The 22,295-nt window shown below is 39.4% G+C and overlaps 1 protein-coding gene and 1 pseudogene across 3 annotated transcripts in view; both read left to right on the top strand.

The window, feature by feature from the left end:
- The first annotated feature begins 5,296 nt into the window (after nt 1-5,296).
- LOC309855814 (keratin, type I cytoskeletal 18 pseudogene) lies at nt 5,297-6,666 on the top strand (annotated as a pseudogene). Its single transcript has one exon. The product of its transcript is annotated as a keratin, type I cytoskeletal 18 pseudogene (transcript).
- A 6,083-nt stretch (nt 6,667-12,749) lies between these two features.
- Nucleotides 12,750-22,295, top strand: part of YIPF6 (Yip1 domain family member 6) — a 38,632-nt gene continuing 29,086 nt past the window's right edge. Inside the window, exon 1 of one of the 2 annotated variants that reach the window (XM_082716836.1) lies at nt 12,750-13,116. In XM_082716836.1, the coding sequence (XP_082572962.1) occupies nt 13,060-13,116 (57 nt within the window). In that variant the 5' untranslated portion in view covers nt 12,750-13,059. Of the gene's footprint in view, nt 13,225-22,295 lie in introns of both variants that reach the window. The other variant, XM_082716837.1, reaches the window with a different exon arrangement.

Below are 22,295 nucleotides of genomic sequence, written 5' to 3'. Positions count from 1 at the left end.
TATTAGAAAGGAAAGAAGACCTTAAGTGGGTAACTTAAGTCTCTAAATTATAAAATTGGAGAAAAAAGAGCAGAAGAGAATTGAACCTAAAGCAAGCAGAATGAAGGAAATAGTATAAATTGGAGGAGAAATGAATGAAGTTAAAACTGGAAAAATAATATTGGAAATAAATAAAACCAATAGATGGTTCTTTCAAAAGATTAATAAAATTGACAAACCTCCAGCAAATCTGAATAAGGGAAAAAAGACACAAATTACCAAAATCAGAAATGAAAGAGATCTCTACTGATTGCAAAGACATTAAAAGGATAATAAGAAAATTACTACAAAGAACCCTATGCCCATAATTTAACAACTTAGATAAAAGGAACCAATTCCTTAGAAGAGATCAACTATCATAAATCACTCAAGAAGAAATAGCCTATATAGTCCTGTAGTCCTATGTCTATTAAAGAAATTGAATTTAAGTTAAAAAAGAAAAAAAAGACAAGGGGTGCCTGAGTGGCTCAGTGGGTTAAAGCCTCTGCCTTCAGCTCAGGTCATGATCTCAGGGTCCTGGAATCGAGCCCACATTGGGCTCTCTGCTCAGCAAGGAGCCTGCTTCCCCCCTCTCTCTGCCTGCCTCTCTGCCTACTTCTGATCTCTGTCTGTCAAATAAATAAATAAAATCTAAAGAAAAGACAAAACAAACAACAACAACAAAAACTTCTATCAGCCACCAAAAAAAAAAAAAAATGGAAAAGAAAAGAAATCTTGGGACACCTGGGTGGCTCAATAAGTTAAGTGCCCACCTTCAGCTCAGGTCATGATTCCCCTGCCCTGGGATGGACCCCCACATCAGGCTTCCTGCTACTTCTTTCTCTCCCTCTGCTTCTGCTCTCTTTCTCTCACTTGCACTGGTTCTCTCTCAATTAAATAAATAGGAATTAAAAAAAAAATCTTTAAAAACAACTTCCAAAAAAGAAAATTGAGGCCCAAATAGTTTCACTGATGAATTCTACCAAATATTGACAAAGAAATTATACAAATTCTAAACACTTTCTTACAGTAAATAGGATATTGCACACTCCCTGTCTCATTTTATGAGCCCAACATTCCTTTAATACTAAAGCAAAGATATTAAAAGAAAACTGCAGATTGAAATACTTTCTTCAACAAAATCTTCACAAAACACTAACATTAAGCCCAATGATATATAAAATGGATAATACAATAACACTAAGAAGGTTTCATCTTAGGATAGCAAGACCGGTTCAACATTTGAGAAATCAATCAATGTAATTCACCATTTTAACAAACCAAGTAAGAAAAGCCATATGATCATGTCATATGGTATGCATTTTCTGCAATCAATATGGAAGAAGTATTGAACAAAACAACACCCATTTCCAATAATAACTTTCAGCAAACCAGAAATAGACAGGAACTTTCATAATCTAATAAAAAGCATTGGTGAAAAATCTACTCTAATGTCATATTTAAAAGCAAAGCAAGATGTACTCTCTCACCACTTCCATTTAGTGTCATACTGGAAGTCCTATCATGTACAAAAGACAAGAAAAAGAAATGAGACATTTAGATTAGAAAGGAAGAAATAAAATTGTCCTATTCACAGATGACATGATTGTTCTCCCAGAAATCTCAATAAATCTGCAAAAATCTCCTAAAACTACTAAATGAGTTTAGCAAGATGGCAGGATAAAAATTCAATACAAATATTGGCAATGAACAGGTAGAATTTGATAGTTTAAAAATACCATTTACAATAATGCTGGAAATGAAATGCTTATGTATAAATTTAACAAAAATATGTACATATTTTGCTGAAAACTACAAAATATTGATGAAAGAAATCAACAATGTAAAAAAACCCAGATATATTCTATATTCATGTGTTTGAAGTCTCAATATTGTTAAAAATGTCAGTCTTCCCCAAGTTCATGTATAGGTTAACTGTAATTCCAACTGAAATCCCAACAGAATTTTTGGCAGATACAGACAAGCTGTTATCAGACCAAAAATAAACAAACAAAATAAAACCATTCCTTGATCTCATCAAAAATGTCAGTATTGAAATTATCCAGATTGTCTCAAATGGTGTTTTTTTTTAACCTGTTTGCTTTTTCAAATCAGGATCCAAGTAAAATTCACACACAGCAACTGACTTTTGCTTTTGCAATTTATTTTCAAAGTTGAGACTGAAGAGATGTTGAGCTTCTGAGGATACACCACAAACAGGTTGTTTGTAGATTAGAGTTTCCCTCAGTTCAGATTTTGTTGATTGCATCCCTACAGTAGCATTGAACATGTCCTTCTGCCTTCTGTATATCTTGTAAATAAGTAACTAGATCTGAAGTAGGAATTGGCAAACTAGAGCCTGCAAACAAAATCCAGCCTGCAGCCTGTTTTTTTGCTGCTGCTTAAGTAAAAAATGTTTTTTGTGTGCTATGGTCTATAAGTTTGTATCCCCTCCCTCTGATTCATATGTTGAGATTCTACCCCTAAAGGTGATGGTATTAGTAGGTGGAGTTTTGAGGAGGTTATTAGGTCATGAGGGTAGAGCCCTTATGAATAGGACTAGCAGTTTTAGGAAAGAGAACCCACAGAACCCTCTAGCTCATTCCACTATATAAGGACGTAGTGAAAATGTGCCAGCTATGAACCATAAAAAGGGCCTTGGTGCTAGTGCTTAGATCTTGTACTTCTAGAAACCAGAACTGTGAAAAATATATTTCTATTTTTTATAAGGAACCCAGATATTTTGTTGTAGCAGTTCAAACAGGTCAAAAACATTTACCGTCTGTTCTTTTACAAATAGCATTTTTCAACCTCTGATTTAGAGAACAGATTCTCTGACTAGTTAAAATGTTTTTTTTTTTTTTTAAACTGGGCACCAATACTTAAATCAGAGAAAATACACTTTAAAATGAAGACTTTAATGAACCACACACACACACACAAATGTAGGTTTTAAAAAGGTGAAAATTTACAAAAGTCTGTAGTCTAGTTCTCTAGTTCTTGGTAGTGTAGTTCGCTGATGTCAATTTTCTGGTTTTGACATTATACTACAAGTATATAAGATGTCATTCTGGGGTCAGAGTTACCTGGGACTTTTGTACTTCAAAATTTTCTGCAAGTCTATAATCATTTCAAGATAAAAACAAAAAAAAATTCTTTTTTTAAAAAAATCACTTTTAGGGGTGCCTGGGGGGCTCAGTCTGTTAAGTCTCTGACTTGGGCTCAAGATGTGATCTTGGGATTCTGGGATGGAGCCCCACATTAGGCTCACAGCTCAACAGGGAGTTCTTTTCTATCTCTCCTTTCCCCCCCCAAATCCCCTGTTTGTGTGCTTACTCTCTCTCTCTCAAATAAGTAAATAAATAAAATATTTCTTAGAAATCACTTTTAAAAATGTCTGTTAGAAAACAAAGTGAAAAAGTAAACAAAAAGAATATTTTAAATTTTCCAAATATTTAAAATTCACAATATTCATGGGATTAAAATAGGATTTAGTTGGCTTCCAAGCAAAAAAAAATGATCTGTCATCCCATCACTCAAAACCACATGTTACCTATGTATGTACATAAAATACATAAAATTAACAATTAAAAAAACTATAACAAGAGACAAAGAAGGGCATTACATAAAGATAAAGAGATTAATCCAACAAGAGGAACATCTGAATACATAAAGCAATTCTAATGGACATACAGAGACATGAATGATAATAAAGTAATAGTAGGGCACTTTAACATTCCACTTACATCAATGGATATTGAGGTAGTCAACAAATGAACAGTATCTTTGAATGACACATTATGCCAGATGGACGTAACAGATTTATATAGAACATTGTATCCAAAAACTTAAGTGCATATGGAACATTCTCTATAATAGATCATATATTAGGTGACAAAACAAGTTTTAATAAATTTAAGGGGACTGAAATTATACCGTGCATCATTTTCAACCAAAGTGATATGAAACTATAAATCAATCACAAGAAAAAACTGGAAAAAACACAAACACATGGACATTAAGCAACAAGTTAATTAAAAAAAAACAATATGTCAATGCAGAAATTAAAGAAGAAATTTTTAAAAATACATGATAAAAATGAAATGAAAATGCAAATGTTCTAAATCTTTGGAATGGGATGAAATCAGTTCTGAAGAGGAAAATAAATAGGGATTCAGGTCTACCTCAAGAAATAAGAAAAATCTCAGATAAACAATCTTATTTTCCACCAAAAGGAACTAAAAAAGAACAAAAAAGGCCCAAGGGGAGTAGAAGAAAAGAAATAATAAAAATCAGAGCAGAAATAAATCACATAGAGTCCAAAAAATAGAAAAAAAATCAATGAAACCAGGAGTTACTTCTTTGAAAAGATAGATAAAATTGATAAATCCTTAGGTAGACTCATCAAGAAAAAAAATAGAAAGGACCCAAATAAATAAAATCAGAAAAGTAAGAGAAGAAGTAAAAACAGACACTATAGACAAATGAAGAATATAAAAGAATACTACAAAAAACTATTGTCCAGTATATTGGACAACCTATAATAAATGGATAAATTCCTAGAAACATGAATCAGGAAGAAATATAAAATCTGAACAGACCAATTAGTAATAACTAAACTGAATCAGTAATAAAAACACAACCAAAAACTTAAAAGTCCAGGACCAGATGGACTCACAGGTGAATGCTCCCAAACATTTAAAAAAGAGTTAGTACCACATATACAATGTAATACTATGCAGCCATCAAAAAACCCCCAAATCTTGCTATTTGCAATGACATGGATGGAACTAGAGGGTATTATGCTAGGCGAAATAAGTCAATGAGAGAAAGGCAATTATTATATGATCTCTCTGATATGAGGAATTTGAGAGGCAGGGCGGGGGGTGGGGGGGGGGTAGGGAGGAGATAAAAATGAAACAAGATGGGACCAGGGAGGGAGACAAACTATAAGAGACTCTTAATCTCAGGAAACAAACTGAGGGTTGCTGGGGGGTGGAGGGGAGGGGAGGGGTAGGGTGGTTGAGTGATGGACATTGGGGAGGGTATGTACTATGGTGGGTGCTGTGAATTGTGTAAGACTGATGATTCACAGACCTGTATCTCTGAAACAAATAATGCATTATATGTTAATTAAAAAGAGTTAATACTTATTCTCAAATTATTCCAAAACAGAGAAAGGGAAGGAAATCTCCAAATACGTTCTGCAAGGTCAGCATTACCCTGATACCAAAACCAAAAAATCACAAATAGAATTTATTCTAAAGATGCAAGGATCACTGGCCCGAACCCGAGTCCTGGCCTCTCATCTTACTCTCCGAACAGCATGAGCTTCACCACCCACTCCACCTTCTCTTCCAACTATCGGTCCCTGGGCTCCATGCAGTCGCCCAGCCACCGGGTCCGGCCTGTCAGCAGCGCGACCAGCGTCTATGCAGGCGCCGGAGGCTCAGGCTCCCGGATCTCCGTATCCCGCTCCACCAGCTTCCGGGCGGTTGGGGGTCCGGGGGCCTGGCCACGGGGTTGGCCGCCGGGATGGCCAGGGGTCTGGCCGGCATAGGGGGCATGCAGGGCGAGAAGGAGACCATGCAAGACCTGAATGACCGCCTGGCCTCCTACCTGGAGAGGGTGAGGAGCCTGGAGGCAGATAATCAGAGACTGGAGGTGAGAATCCGGGAACACCTGGAAAAGAAGGGACCCCAGGTCAGAGACTGGGGGCATTACTTCAAGACCATCGAGGAGCTGAGGTCTCCGATTTTTGCAAGTTCTGTGGACAATGCCCGCATCATTCTGCAGATTGACAATGCCCGTCTTGCTGCTGATGACTTCAGAGTCAAGTATGAGACGGAACTGGCCATGCGCTAGTCCGTGGAGAGTGACATCCACGGGCTCCGCAAGGTCATCGATGACACCAATGTCACTAGGCTGCAGCTGGAGACAGAGATTGAGGCTCTCAAGGAGGAGTTGCTCTTTATGAAGAAGAACCATGAGGAGGAAGTAAAGGGTCTACAGAACCAAATTGCCAACTCCGGGTTGGTCTCAGGACCTCAGCAAGATCATGGCAGACATCCGGGCCCAGTATGATGAGCTGGCTCAGAAGAACCGAGAGGAGCTGGACAAATACTGGTCCCAGCAGATTGAGGAAAGCACCACAGTGATTACCACACAGACCTCAGAGATAGGAGAGGCTGAGATGACCCTCACGGAGCTGAGACGTACCGCCCAGTCCTTGGAGATCAACCTGGATTCGATGAGAAACCTGAAGGCCAGCTTAGAGAACAGCCTCAGGGAGGTCGAAACCCGCTACGCCATGCAGATGGAGCAGCTCAACGGGGTCCTGCTGCACCTGGAGTCTGAACTGTCCCAGACCCGGGCAGAGGGGCAGCGCCAGGCCCAGGAGTACGAAGCCCTGTTGAATGTCAAGGTCAAGCTGGAGGCTGAGATCGCTACCTACCATCGCCTGCTGGAAGGTGGGGAGGACTTCAATCTCAGTGACGCCCTGGACAGCAGCAGCTCCATGCAAACCATCCAGAAAACCACTACTCGCAAGATTGTGGACGGCAAGGTCGTGTCTGAGTCCAATGACACCAAAGTTCCGAGGCGTTGAGGGAGCAGAAGCAGGGTACACTTTGGGGAGCAGGAGGCCAATAAAAAGTTCGAAGGTAAAAAAAAAAAAAATGCAAGGATCATTCAATACCTGCAAATCAATCATTATGATACATCACATCAACAAAACGAAGGATAAAAATCATATGATCATCTCAATAGATGCAGAAAAAGTATTTGACAAAACTCAACATCTATTCATGGGGGGGGGGGGAACTCAACAATGTGGGTTTAGAGGGAAAATACCTCAGTATCATAATGACCACATATGAAAAACACACAATTAACACCATATTCAATGGTGAAAAACTGAGACATTTTCCTCTAAGATATAAGGGATATTCACTCCCAGCAATCTTATTGAACATAGTACTGGAAGTCCCAGACACAGTAATTAGACGAGAAAAAGAAATAAGTCATCCATATGGCTAAGGAAACTGTCATTATTTGCAGATGACATGATACAATAAATAGAAAACCCTAAATATTTCACCAAAAACTTATTAAAAGTAATAAATAAATTCAGTAAAGTTGCAGGATACAAAACTAATACCCAGAAATTGATAGCATCTCTATGCACTTAATAATGAAGTAGCAGAAAGGGAAATTAAAACAATGCCACTCATAATGCACCAAACAGAAGAAAATAACTAGGAATAAACCTAACCAGGGAGGTGAAAGACTTATACTCTGAAAACTAGAAAGCATCCATGAATGAAATTGAAGATGACACAAACAAATGAAAAGAACTCTATGCTCATGGATTGGAAGAATTACTATTGTTAAAATGTCCATACTATCCAAGGCAATCTACAGGTTTAATGCAATCCCTACCAAAATACCAAGAATATCTTTTACAGAACTGGAATAAATAACCCTAAAATTTGTTTTTTAAGATTTTTTTTTTTTTTGGACAGACAGAAATTACAAGTAGGCAGAGAGGCAGGCAGAGAAAGGATGGGGGAGAACAGGCTCCCTGCTGAGCAGAGAGCCCGACCCGGGGCTCAATCCCAGGACCCTGGGATCATGACCTGAGCCGAAGTCAGAGGCTTAACCCACTGAGCCACCCAGGCACCCCATAAATAATCCTAAAATTTGTATGGAACCACAAAGCAATCTTGAAAAAGAACAAAGTTGGAGGTACTGTAGTCCTAGATTTCAAGATGTACTACAAAGCTATGGTAATCAAAACAGTATTGTACTGGCACAAAAATAAACACATAGATCAATGGAACAGACTAGAGAGCTCAGAAATAAACCCATGCTTAGATTTTCAATCTGCAACCAAATAGGCAAAAATATCCAATAGGAAAGCTGGACAATGACATGCAAAGAATTAAACTGGACTACTTACTTACACCATACATACAAATAAACTACAAATCATTAAAAACCTAAATGTGAGACATGAAGCCATAAAAGTCCTAGAAGAGAACACAGGAAGTAATTTCTCTAACATCAGTTATAGCCACATTTTTCTAAGCATGTTTCCTAAGGCAAGGAAAACAAAACTAAAAATAGACTGTTGGGAATACATCAAAATAAAAGGCTTTTCACAGCAAAGGAAACCAAAAAAACAAAAAGGCAACCTGCTGAATGGGACATGATATTTGCAAATGATGAATTCAATAAAGGCTTAATATTCAAAATATATAAAAATTTATTCAACTCAACACCAGAAAACCTCACAAATAATCTGATTTAAAAATGAAAGACACTTGAATAAACATTTTTTTAAAGATTTTATTTATTTATTTGACAGACAGAAATCACAAGTAGGCAGAGAGGCAGGCAGAGAGAGAGGAAAAAGCAGTATCCCTGCTGAGCAGAGAGCCCGATGTGGGGCTTGATCCCAGGACTCTGGGATCATGACCTGAGCCGAAGGCAGAGGCTTTAACCCACTGAGCCACCCAGGCACCCCAAATAAACATTTTTGTAAAGAGGACATAGAGTTGGCCAAGAGATATATGAAAAGATGTTTCATATCATTATTCATCAGAAAAATGCAAATTAAAACCATAATGAGATATTACCTCACACCTGTCAGAATGGCTAGTATCAAAAAGACAAGTGTTGGCAAGGATATGGAACTCACACCTGTCAGAATGGCTAGTATCAAAAAGACAAGTGTTGGCAAGGATATGGAAAAGAAGGAATCTTCATGCACTGTTGGTAGGAATGTAAATTAGTGCAGCCACTCTGGTAAGACTTGTGGAAGTTCCTCAATAAATTAAACATAGAAATACCATACGATCCAGTTATTGCACTACTGGGTATTTACCAAAAGCAAACGAAAACACTAATTTGAAGTGATATATGCACCTCTATGCTTATTGCAGCATTATTTAGTAGCCAAGATATTGAAGTGACCTAAGTGTTCTTTGAGATATATGTAGTGAAATGTTACACAACCATAAAAAGGATGAGTTCTTGTCCTCCAAATGGTGTTTTCATATTGCAGGTTACTTAAAGAAAGGGAAGCAAAGCTGTTCCACACTCCTTAAATTGTTCTTTCCTTTCCCATCCTTCCTCCTCCTTTCCTTATTTACAACCTCCATTTTTGAAAAAGAGATGTTGGTAAAGGGTGGGAAAAAGAAATGTGTGGTCCAGCAGACACATTTCTCTTTGCTCTGTGTGTAATTTTAATGAAAATCTAATTGCAAAGGTTTTGTTCACTTTCAAAAAGTACACTTTTCAGATGAACTTATCCAGAACAAACATTGACCATTTTTAGTTCTTTTTGTCCACTGAGCCAAGAAATTCTCTCACAGCAGTCCCGTATCCTCCTTCTTCCTAGCTACAAAAGAGGAGGACATTGCTGCTAATAAGCAAGATAGTGAAGGATAAGAAAAAGAGGCGGAAGGAATAACCAAAGGGGGTAAGGGGAGGAATACTCTTCCTTGGCTAGCTAGATACTAACACGTACTACTCAGTTTACCTGCTTTGTATTCCACTCTTCAGTTTCCTTCAACCCCTTGACATGACATTGCTGACAGAATAGTTTTGTGTCACCTTCCAACTGCCTGAGCCCAAGACTTCCTACCTCAATATTCCATCCATGTCCAATGCCTCATTGACTGCGGCTTGATTTTCTTTCACTTGAAAACAAAAGCATCCTAACAGATACAGGACACTTTGTGTTTTATATACTTATGTATTTTGATTCTTTTCAACAAACATATATTTCTGTTTTAAGTATTAATAACTACTGTTTAGGGTGCCTGGCTGACTCAGTTGGTTAAGCGACTGCCTTCAACTCAGGTCATGATCCTGGAGTCCTGGGATTGAGTCCCTCATCCGGCTCCCTGATCAGCAGGGAGTCTGCTTCTCCCTCTGACCCTCTCCCCTCTCATGCTCTCTCTCTGAAGTAAATAAATAAAATCTTAAAAAAAATAACTACCGTTTAACTCATAGTCCTTAAGACTCTATAAGGCAGCTATTGTTCTTTTCTCCATTTTATAGATGCTGAGTCTGAGGCACGAAGAGTTTTAGTAACTTGAAAAAAGTCAAGTAAAAAGTAAATAAGTAAAAGGTGGAGTTGAGCTTCCTACCCAAGTGTTCTGGTTCCAGAGTTTGCGTTCTTATTCGCTTCACTAAGTTGCCTCTTTTTATAAATTCAAATATAAAAATAAAGAAAAAAGGAAAGTGAAAGCAAAATTCTCCCTTGGCATTCCTACTGCCGCCACCACTATTTTTCAGATGTCCATCATCTTGTGTTTAGACTAGGCATCTTCCTCACATGCCCTGTCTCACATCCTCTCAGCCCTCCATTCTGCCAGGTTGAACCGATAAGCACTTGTCTATGCTATGCTATATCTCACTTTCTGTCGTAGGCCTGTGGAAGAATTGTTGGATGAGTAGTTAGAGATGTAATGAGGCAGAAATAGCAAAGTGTGAATTGTAGAAATCTAGGCAGTGTGTATATGGGGGCAAACTGCACTATTCTTTCAACTTTTCTATATATTTGGATATTTTCATAGCAAAATTTTGGGGAAAGTATGAAACAACTTGAATAATATGGACAAATGTACAAGTATTAAAAATAAATTATCAAAATATTTCTTTGGTACAAAATTACAATTTGGACACATGCTAAGGGTGTGAATGTAATTTTATGAATTAAAAAATCAAATATACGGGGTGCCTGGGTGGCTCAGTGGGTTAAGCCGCTGCCTTCGGCTAGGGTCATGATCTCAGGGTCCTGGGATCCGAGCCCCACATCGGGTTCTCTGCTCAGCAAGGAGCCTGCTTCCTCCTCTCTCTCTGCCTGCCTCTCTGCCTGCTTGTCATCTCTCTCTGTCAAATAAATGAAATAAAACTAAAAAAAAAAAAAAAGAAAACTCCCTCTTTAAAAAAAAAAAATCAAATGTAAACTGGTCTATTGAAAATATCCACGATTTGGGGCACCTGGGTGGCTCAGTGTGTTAAAGCCTCTGCCTTCCGCTCAGGTCATGATCCCAGGGTCCTGGGATTGAGTCCCGCATTGGCTCACTGCTCAGCGGGAAGCCTGCTTCCTCCTCTCTCTCTGCCTGCCTCTCTGCCTACTTGTGATCTCTGTCTGTCAAATAAATAAATAAACTAAAAAAAAGAATACCGAGTTTGGCAATTTTGTAAGATATATTTGCATCTAAAAATATAAAATAATTCCTATTTTAGGAGCTTGTCCCTATGCCATCATCTTCCTCTAAAACCTTTCTGAGTTTTTTTCCTTCATAGCGTATTACCTCATATTTAACCTGTACCCTATTAGTTAAATGAAGAAAACTGACATTTTAGACTGAAATAATGCCTAGGTAACCTGAACACTGACTGCCTCAACAATTGTTTTCTGGTCTGTCCTTTTCTTAACCCAGCATCAAGGCCATCCTGAAACCAGTAGCAAAGAGGTCAAGAGATAAGGGTAGGTGGCGGAAGTTGGAGCTTGGGGTTAGGGAGAGATAACTAATTTTGGAGGTTGGCAAGGAAACAAGAGATTATCAACAGCCTCAGGAAAGCAGGAAAGGACTTGGTAACCCAATAACAAGTACCAAAAATCTGGACTGGGTGGAAGTGGGAGTGATACAGTGGGGGGCCAAGCTGGGACTGGGGAATTGTACATAATATTCTCTTGAGGGGAAAAAAATGTTTCAGGGACAGCCTGAGCCCCTCAGTCATTAAGCATATGCCTTTAGCTCAGGTCAAGATGACCCTGTCCTGGGATCAGTCCCACTTGGGCTCCCTGCTCAGCGGGGAGCCTGCTTCTTCCTCTCGCTCTGCCCTGCTACTCCTGCTCTCTCCGCTCTACATCAAATAAGTGAAATCTTTATAAAAAAATGTTTCAGGAAATGTTTCATTTCTACTGTCTCAATTTTAAGATCGCTCCCATCAGTACCTGAGCAAGTACTGAAAATGTGCTGGATCTGAAGAATTATGAGAATATTTAAACCAAAGAAAACCACACAACAAGTCCCCTATACACACACACCCCAACCATTTATTTGAGAATTTCGTCCCACCATATTCCACATTCTTCCTTCTTAAATTTAAGGCTTGATTTCTTTCTAGATTGCCTATACAAAAACATAAAGCACTTTATTGCATACCCATCCCTACCCTGTTAAAAGCGGGGGAAACCCGATATTCACACCACCAAAGGACACTCAAGATATCCTGAATCCTTCTTGCATCAAAAATGGACTGTATGTCCTGATCGCATTTTAACCTGGCGCTGAGGTAAAGTGGAGTGAGAAAGACCCAGAATTAGGTAGGGAAAAGAGGTTGGGACACGCCGAGTTTTTGTTTGTTTTTGGTCTGGTTTTGTGATTCCTACAATAATCATCCTCTTTTAGACATTAAACATTTTTAGTACTTGCTCCAAATCACTTAGCAATTTTAGAAGTTGTAGTGAGATTAACATTTTGGCCAACGTATACAGAGAAGTGGAAAAAGGCTGGTAGCGGGGTGAGTGGGGGATGAGGGGAATGCACCAAGAATCAGAGAAGCAGGAGCGACGGCGGAGGGAGCGGCTGGTCAGGAGTTGATCGCTTTATTCAGGAGCAGGAAACCGCCAAATTGTTCTGCGGCCTGTGGAGGCGCAGGTTTTTCCGTGAAGCGCTAGCTCTGCGGACCCGCCCTGAGAGCGACAAACGGATGCGCGGGTGCGTTGGATTAAAAGAAAACGCAGACGTGGAGCGATCTCAGGATCGGGGTTGAGTATGAAAAGGGGGGCACGTCTAAAGGGACCTGTGGTCCCTAAGAAACGAAGCGAGGCGCAACAACTCGCCCCTCTCCCAGACACCAGGAGGACGGAGACAGCAACGTGACCGCACTGGCAGCCGCTGTCGGGCGCCTTTCGGTGACGCGACCGCCGCGCGATGACGCGCTGACCAGCCGTGGCCTACACGTCTCAGGTTCCGCAAAGGCCTGTGGGAGCGACCCGGGAGAAGGAGGGCCAAGATGGCGAAAGCGGCCGAGTCTTCAGGAGACCCGGGGACAACATCGCCCAGGCCCCTGGTGAGCTTGGGTTCTGCGGCAAAAGGGACTGAGGGTGAGGTAGAGTGCTCTTAAGGAAGTTGGATGATTGGCTTCCTGGCCGGAGAAGGCTGGAACTCCTTCCTCCCGGTAGGCCCGTCCTATACCCCATGCTAGAACCAGTCTCAACATTGCACCTGCTCGTAGGGCTAACCTCTTTACCCTCCTCGTTCCTTTCACGCCTTCTTGTGAAACTCCTATTCACTTTCTTGTCCCATACTCTCAGGGCTTGTCCTCCTTCCGTACATTGTGTGAATGCCGAGCTTTAGGTGATTTCTTAATTATCTTTTTTTTTTTTTCTGCTGCCCTTCATGTTATCAAGTTCTGTCACTAGTTGTTGTTGGAATAACAGCATTCTTGGATTAATGAGACTGCTTCCCATAGGACCTTATAACTTTATTATTGATTTGTTCAATGACCTCAGTAGTCTTGATTTAATCCCTGTTCTCCGTGTTGCAGCTCCTCGCAGTGCTCTTCATGATGCTATCTCGCTCCTGTCTCTTGTCTCTACACTGGGTACGAATTCCTTTGCAAGTACAAGCCCAAAGCCTGGGCGAGTATTACTTACGGACACAGGTTTTGGAGTTAAAATTATCTGGGCTAGAATCACCCGCTCTGCCTCTTATGAGAGTTAGGGCAAGTCATTTCATGGGGAGTGTTTCTTCATCCATAAAATGGATATAAAAATGCCGAAAAGAGTTTTTAGGAAAGTGAAATGATATAATTTCAAGTGTCAAACACAGTGTCATGAACTGAGGAGTGTAATTATTCAATGTTCTGCTCTAAAATCCCTCTTCCCAAATGGTGTTCAATTTCTTCACAGTTATTTAATAAATGGTACATCCTTTTCCTCTTTTAAATTGGCAAATTAACAAGAGAGGACTGAACTGGGAGTCAGGTGAAATTGCTTCTAGTCCTGGTTCTACTTACTAGCACTATTTTTTCATCTCTTCATTCACTCAACAAGTTATTTATTGAGCATCTATGTTCCAGGCATTCCTTTAGGCACTGGGAATGCAGCAATGAAAGAGAGTGAGTGGGTCCAAGTTGTCATGGAACAATTGTGGCCTTGAGGAAGTCACTCTCAACCCGTTTCCTCATTTGGAAAATGGGATGGTAACTCATCACAGAATTAATGAGATAACTAATGAGCTATTATACACACAGTGTATAGTGACATAGTTACAAGTGCTTAGCTGTTTTTAGTTCCTGTTACACCTCTTTTTTTATGATGTTTTCCCCCAATTAATTTTAGTGGTTCTGGTCATTCATTACTTAATGTCCAATCCAATTCTATTCAGTAATGTTTATTAAACTCCCACAATGCAGTGCATTATACTAGCTGTTTTAGGGCATACAAATGGTTTGCCCTTATGGTGCCTACAGTCTACTATGACAAATGTACAATGGTAAAATAAGGTAGTAAATCAGAAAGTGTTACACATAAAATATTAACAAAATTTAAAGGGAGTTGCTATTATGTCCACTTTGGGTGACAAAGCAAGCTATGCAGTAGAAGTAATATTTGAAAGGGTGTTAAAGGGTGGGTAGGATTAGAAATTTCAGGTGAGTGTAAGAGCTGTTAATGATCGAGCACCTGCTGTGTGCCAGGATTGTACTAGACATCCTCAGCATTTTTTCTAAACTTCACAGCAACCATTTCACTTAGGTGGTTTTTAAACTGTGTTTTACTTGCAGATGAGGACAGGAGACTCAGAGAGGTTTGATGATTTTCCTAGGGTCTTCGAGCTAGTTAATGACCAGGCCTAAAATTTGAAACTAGGTCTGCTTCTGAAGCCCAGATTATTTCCATTAAGACTACACAACCTCTCAAGGGTGAGGGTACACAAGTTGGGAAGTGTTAATGTATTTATAGAACAACAGGTAGATCACTTGATAAAGTACAGGGAAGTCTTAGGAGGTAAGCCTTAAAAAAATAAAGCTACTGAATTAGGGAGGCACCATGAAACAGTGGTTAAGAATTTGTGCACTGAGGTCAGATTATCTAAGTTTGATTCTCAGCTCTGTCATTTAACCTCTCCATGCCTCAGTTTCCCCATCTATAGAATGAAGATACAGTAATAATTAGCTCATAGGGTTGTTAGGTGGATTAAATGAATTAAGAGATGAAAAACACTTGGTAGAGTGCCTGGTATGTAATGATTATACAATAAGTGTTATTTCTTCTTGACTAGTAAGCTTGGAGGTTTAATAGGCAATGAGGAAACTGGGAATTTTTGAGGAGGGAAGGGTTTAAAATCATGAATTTGACAACATAATTGAGAGAGAGTTACCATGAGGAATGTTTGGAATCTAGACCAGCGAAACCAGTAGTTCTAGAACAAGTGATTGCTACCTGCACTATAGCAGTGGTGGAGTCATGAGTACTGGAGATAGCAGGTTCCTTGAGGGTTTGGTGTGCTAGGGAGGCTGTGTCTTGGATCAGAGCTTTTTGAACTATGATGTGCCTAGCAGTCATCTGGGGAATCTTGTGAAGTTGCAGATTCTGATTTGGTAGATCTGAAATGAGACCTAAGATTCTGCATTTCTGACAAGCTCCCAGGTGATACTGCTGCTGCTACTGCTTCCATACCACATTGTGAAAAGCAAGGCTATAGACAAATGGGAGCATACTGATGCCCCTGCACAGAAATACATAAGAGGAGGATGGGGACCCTAAAAGTTCACTAATTCACTTTTGGACGTGTTTGGTTTGAGTTATCGGCAGGCCATCCAAAAGGCAGTTTGTCTAAAACCTGGACTTCAGGGCTCAGAAGTCAGGACTAGGTTTAATTAGGAGTCATTTGCATAGAGTTGAGAAGATAGTCTTTGGTAATGCCTATCTTTGTCTGTTTGGAGAGCAGGAAAAAGAGCTGTAATAATGGCTTTAGCCTGAGGTCTGGAAGGATGTTGGTCTCAGGTAAAGGGGCTGGCTGAATAGCACACCAGCAGTCACCCCTCCCCACTTCTTGAAGCCAAGCCTCTTGGTCTGAGCTGGTTTCTGCTTGATGCACCCCTCCCCACTTACTGACTCTCTTCTCTAGGATTTTGGTCAGTAGTATAACCTATTTGGACCCAGCTGCTCTCTTAAGGCTGCAGTCCCTGCTTTTACTATATCTTTTTGGCCCTGCCTCTATCTGTCCCCTCATTGGTCCAGGCCAGACAGCGAAGTGTACACATGGATTTCTGTGCACACATGTGTGTACATGTGCAAGAGCCTACCTGCACAAGGAGAAGGGAAGGGACATTGGCTCCAAGTCACCTTTCATCTGCACTGAGAGGCTAATCAGAGAGCAAGGTCCACTAGCTGAGGGCCTAGAAGCCCTGTTTGTTATATGTGGGGCTTGAAGTCCACAGATCCTGGCTCAGCTCTCTGAACCACATCACTAATTCTTCTGAAAAGAGTTACTGAGGAAATGTTGGGATGAGGGATATGATAGGAACCACATGGCACTATAATGACTGCAGTGACTTACAAAAGCAATTACTTGGAGTTAGGCCAAAGTTCACAGGATAAGGGCACAGTCTTCCACAAGACTGCCCTTATTTCAGACACCAGCCACAGGTTTGGATGTTCCCAGGACCACCCTTACTTCTGATCTACTGGCTGTAAATTCAGGGGTTCCCATGATCCCCTTGAGCTCCATACTTCACTAGAATGGTTCATAGAATTCAGGATAGCACTCTGCTTAAAATTATAGTTTCATTATAGCGAAAGGATACAATCCAAACCAGCAAAAGGGGGAGATACATATGGTGAGGCCTAGGAAGGTCTCTAACACAAAGCTTCCTTGTCTTCTCCCTGTGGAGTCAGGACCTTGTACCCACTGATACATCAGTCTGTGGCAATAGGCAGAATATTGCCAATCAGGAAAGTGCACTCATGTATCGAGAGTCTTTATTAGTGTTTCTTTCTGTAAGCATGATTGACTAGATTATTGACTCCTCCCGTCCCTGGAGGCCAGGTTTATGTCACTGGAGTCAAAGGTTCAACCCTCTAAACTTGTGTTTTGTCTGTCTGGAATGGTTTGCCCCCATGCTGAGTCATCTCATTAGCATAAAGTGTCTAGGGGCCTACCATGACTCACCTGTTAGCTAAACTGTTAGGGCCCACCATGAGTAACAAAATTAACACTATCATTTAGGAAATTCCAAGGGTTTAGAGGCTACCTTACAGGAACAGGAGACAAAGGCCAGCCAAATTCTTCATTATACAAGTGACAAAACTGGAATTAACCCCCTGGGCATCTTGAGCTAGAGCTAACATGTATGTAGCCCTGCTGTGAGCCTCCTACTGAGTACTTTATGCATAGTAACACATTTCTTCCCACAACAACCGTGTGATGATGATACTATTCTCTCAGTTTTATAGATGAGGAACTGAGGTATGGAGAGGTCAAGAAACCTGCTCAGTGTCACATAGGTAGTTGGTGATAGCGCTGGATGGCTTCCTACAGCACTCTTAACCAGTACTCTTCAAATATCATATATCGAGGGCTGACCACGGGCTAGGTGAAATGCTGGTCTTGCCTAAATCTTATGATGGTGTCGTCTCCAAGTGAGGGCAGAGCTGAATTAGGCTTTGAAGCTCATTCCTTCTATACTGCTTTGCCTTCCCTAGCAGTTGCAGACAGCATGAAAACTCAGAGCACCAGTCCTGGAGCCCGAAAGATCAGTGTCATAGTAGTGAGACAATACAGCTTCAAAAGAGTGATTGACATATTAAGTGCTGAAGAATATTCAGAGGGTGAAAGGATCCTTGTACTTCTTGGTTATGAGGTCACTGTTCCAGATCCGTGGGGAAAGTAAAGTTGTGGGAAGGCGAAGTGCCAAATTACAAAGGATTAAGGGAGTGGGTGAGTGCAGAGCAGTTTGATCAGGGAAGAGGAGAGGAAGGAGAGTAATTTGAGAGAATAGCAAAAACAAGAAAGTGATGTATTTAAAAATCCTATTACAGAAGCTTTTAAGTATGTAAATAAAATAAAGAGTGGTACCTTTCAAAATTCTGCCATTTTTATTTCATTTCCCCAACATTTTTTTTCTGGGGTATGATTTTTTTTTTTGCTTAATCTTTTTTTTTTAATTTATTTTTTAAGTTCAAGTATAATTAATGTACAGTGTTATAATAGTCTCAGGTGTACAATATAATAATTCAGCAATTCTGTACACATTTCAGTACTCATCACAATAAATGTACTGTTAATCCCCTTTATTGTTTTCACCCATCCCTGCAACCAGCCCCCCCCATCTTGCAACCACAAGTTTGTTCTCTATGTTTAAGAGTCTGTCTGTTTCTTTGGTCTTCCCCCCCTGCTTTGTTCATTTTTTTGTTGTTGTTGTTTCTTAAATTCCGTGTATGAGTGAAATCACTCGGTACTTGTCTTTCTCTGACTTTTTTTATTTAGCAATACTTATCCTTTAGATCCATCCATGTTGCTGCAAATGGCAAGATCTCATTCTTTTTTTTGGCTGAATGATATTCCATTGTACATAGACACCACATCTTTATCCATTCATCTATCAAAGGACAGTTGGTATGCTTCCATATCTAGGCTATTGTAAATAAATGCTGCAGTAAACATAGTTCTCAAATTAGTGTTTTTTTTTTAATTTGTAATTTTTTTATAAACTTGTAATATATTTTTATCCCCAGGGGTACAGGTCTGTGAATCGCCAGATTTACACACTTCACAGCACTCATCAAAGCACATACCCTTCCCAAAGTCCATAACCCCACCCCCCTTCTCCCAACCTCCCTCCCCCCAGCAACCTTCAGTTTGTTTTGTGAGATTAAGAGTCACTTATGGTTTGTCTCCCTCCCAATCCCATCTTGTTCCATTTATTCTTCTCCTACCCCCTTAAGCCCCCATGTTGCATCACCAATTGTTTTTGTTTTTTGAGTAAATACCCAGTAGTGGAATTCCTGGATCCTATGGTAATTCTATTTTTAACTTTCTGAGGAACATCCATACTGTTTTCCATTGTGGCTGCACCAGTTTGTATTCCCACCAACAATGCACAAAGCTTCCTTTTTCTTTGGAGTATGATTTCTAACCTGTTTATTTTTAACTAATTTTATACATACAGAAAAATTGCAACAGAGAGTTCCTAGATAGCCCTGATCCCATTTCTTCCAGTGTTAACGTTGTACATAACCATAGTATACAGTGATCATAGTATACAGTGATCAGATCAGAAATTAACATTCGCACAATACTATTAACTAAATCACAGATTTTATTTGAATTATACCAGATTTTCTACTAATGTTCCAGGATCTTATCCAGGGTCTTACATTGCCTTGAGTTGTTATTTTTCCTTAGTTTTATTCGATCTTTAATGGTCTTTTTATTGTCTTTCATGATCTTTTCTGAGTGTTTATTTATTTATTTATTTGACAGAGATAATAAGAGAGGGAACACAAGCCAGGGGAGAGGAAGAGGGAGAAACAGCCTTCCCACTGAGCAGGGAGCCTGATGCCGGCCTCGATCCTAGGACCCTGGGATTACGACCTGAGCTGAAGGCAGACACTTAATGACTGAGCCACTCAGGCACCCCTTTTCTGAGTGTTTAAAAGCAAATCCCAGACATATCACTTCACCTGTAAATACGTCAGTGTGTTTTTCTAACAGGGAAGGACGTTTTCTTTGTTATCACAATAACAAAACTCATAATTTCTCAGTATCATCTAACCTCTGCTCATCATCTCACAATTTTCTAAAAACATATGTTTTTATAGTTTGCCCAAATCTGGATCCAAACAAAGTCAACAAATTGCTTTTGGATAATAAATCTCTCTTAATATTTAAATGTTCTCCTGTTTTTAATTTAATTTATTTTTTAAAATTCAGTCATTTGTCTTGTAGTCCTCTCCACTTTTCTGTATTTGGCTGATTGTATCCTCATGGTATTTTTACTATGTTCCTCTATCCACATATTTCCTATAAACTCTAATAAGACACAGGAGCTGGATTGTTTTCAGGTTCATTTCGGATGGAGGAGGGGCAAGAATGAAAAAGAACTCAGATGGCCCCTAAAATTAGCAATGTTTACTTTTCAACTATTAAGAAGTTTCAGAGATATAAAAGTACAGTGGTAAAATATGCCCTCATGTCCTAACCTTCAATACTTAATTTATGGCCAATCTTCTTTCTTCTGTAGCCCTATCTATTTCCCTTCTATTATTTTGAAGTACATATCAGGCATCATTACTTTAGTAAATATTCAACATGTTTCTCTAGAAGGAAAGGAGTCTGTTTTTAAAGAACATAACCACAATGCCATTAGTACATTGAAAAAGTTAGTAATTCCCTAATATCAAATATCTTATCAGTGTTCAAATTTCCAGTTATCTTCTAAATGTCATATTTTTATGATTTAAAATCTGTCCCACTACCTATTTTTATAAATAAGGTTTTATTAATTGTTTATGTCTTGTCTTGGACTGCTTTCATGCCTCAGCAGCAGAGTTGAGTAGTTGCCACACAATCTACATAGCTCTCAGAGCCTGAAACACTTACTTCTGAGGCCCTTTACAGAAAAAGTTTTGTGGCCCTTGCTCTAGGCCAACATCTTTTAGAATAATTTAAAACAAGAAAAAATATTTTTTATATTTATCTTCATTTTAACCATTTCTAGAGATCTTCTTTTCCTGTGTAAATCCAAGTTTCCTTCTGATATCCCATTCCTGACGATCTTTCTTTAACATTTCTTGTAGTGTGTGTCTCAGCTTTTGCTTTAAAAGTACTTTGCCTTCGTTTTGATAGCTGTTTTTCCTGGGTTCAGAATTCTGGATTGACAGTTTTTTTGTAGCATTCTAAAGGTGCTTTCATTTTTTTCTAGCTTGGGTAGTTTTGGGTGAAATGTCTGTTATTTATCTTTGTTCCTCTGAATGCAGTGTCTTTTTTCCTCTGGCTGCCTTCAGGATTTTCTTTATTTTTGGTTTTCAGTAGTTTGATTGTGTCCAAGTTTGTGGATTTTTTGTTTTGTTTTGTCTTTAGGTATTTATCTTGAGTGGTGTTCTCTGGGCTTGAATCTGTCATTTGATGTTTGTCATTATTTTTGGGAAATATTCAGTCATTATCTTTCCAAATACTTCTTCAGACACATTTTCTCTCTTCTCTCTCTTCTGGGATTTCAATTTTTTATTTATATATAAAATCATTTAATATTGACCCACAGCTCTTAGATGCTTATTCTGTTTTCGATTTTGTTTGTTTTTCTAGTTTTATTGGGATAATGATTGACATAATAACACTGTGTAAGTTTCAGGTATACAACAATGATTTGGTATATTTTTTTCTCTATAAAAATTTCTCTTGTTGTAGTCTGGATAATTTTGACTGACCTATCACTGATTTTTTTCTCTGGCTGTGTTGAATCTGCAAATAAAGCTGTCAGAGGCATTCTTCATTTGTTACTATGTTCATTTATTTCTGGGATTACCATTTGACTTTTACAGTTTCCAACTCTGCAGAAATTCATCATCATTTGTGCATATGCCCTTTCTACTAGAGCCTTTAACATATTAATCATAGTCCTCTTGATTTTATTCTGATAATTCTAAAATCTGGGTCATCTCAGAGTCTGTCTGGTTTTATTGATAGCTGTGTCTCATCATAGTGGGTTGTTTCTTCATTGTGGGGGGGTAATTTTTTTTATTGAATGCTGGCCATCATGTATAGAAGAGTAGAGACTGCCTGGAAGTGGCACATCTTTTCTGCTATGTTTTTACTGTGGGGATTAGATCAGTCTGGTCAGGGGGTGAACTGTGCTTGGGTTTTTTCCTTGCTATGGGAACCTTCAATGTGTCACCAGCTTCAAATTCTTTTTCTATTACATGGTCCATGGGGTGAGTGCTAGATCATCCCAGTGTTTTACCTAATATTCCTGTTCTATTCTAAGCTTTCTTTTTTTTTTTTAAATATTTTATTTATTTATTTGACAGATAGAGATCACAATTAGGCAGAGAGGCAGGCAGAGAGAGGAGAGAATGCAGGCTCCCCGCCGAGCAGAGAGCCCGATGTGGGGCTTGATCCCAGGACCCAGGGATCATGACCCAAGCTGACGGCAGAGGATTTAACCCACTGAGCCACCCAGGCGCCCCTATTCTAAGCTTTCTATATTTTCCCTTTGCCCTTGCATAAGATAGTGGTTCTTCC

Source organism: Mustela nivalis (assembly GCF_964662115.1).
Source record: "Mustela nivalis genome assembly, chromosome: X".
Classification (NCBI taxonomy): domain Eukaryota; kingdom Metazoa; phylum Chordata; class Mammalia; order Carnivora; family Mustelidae; genus Mustela; species Mustela nivalis.
Note: the sequence above shows the minus strand (reverse complement) of the source record. Positions and strands in the feature narration are given on the sequence as shown.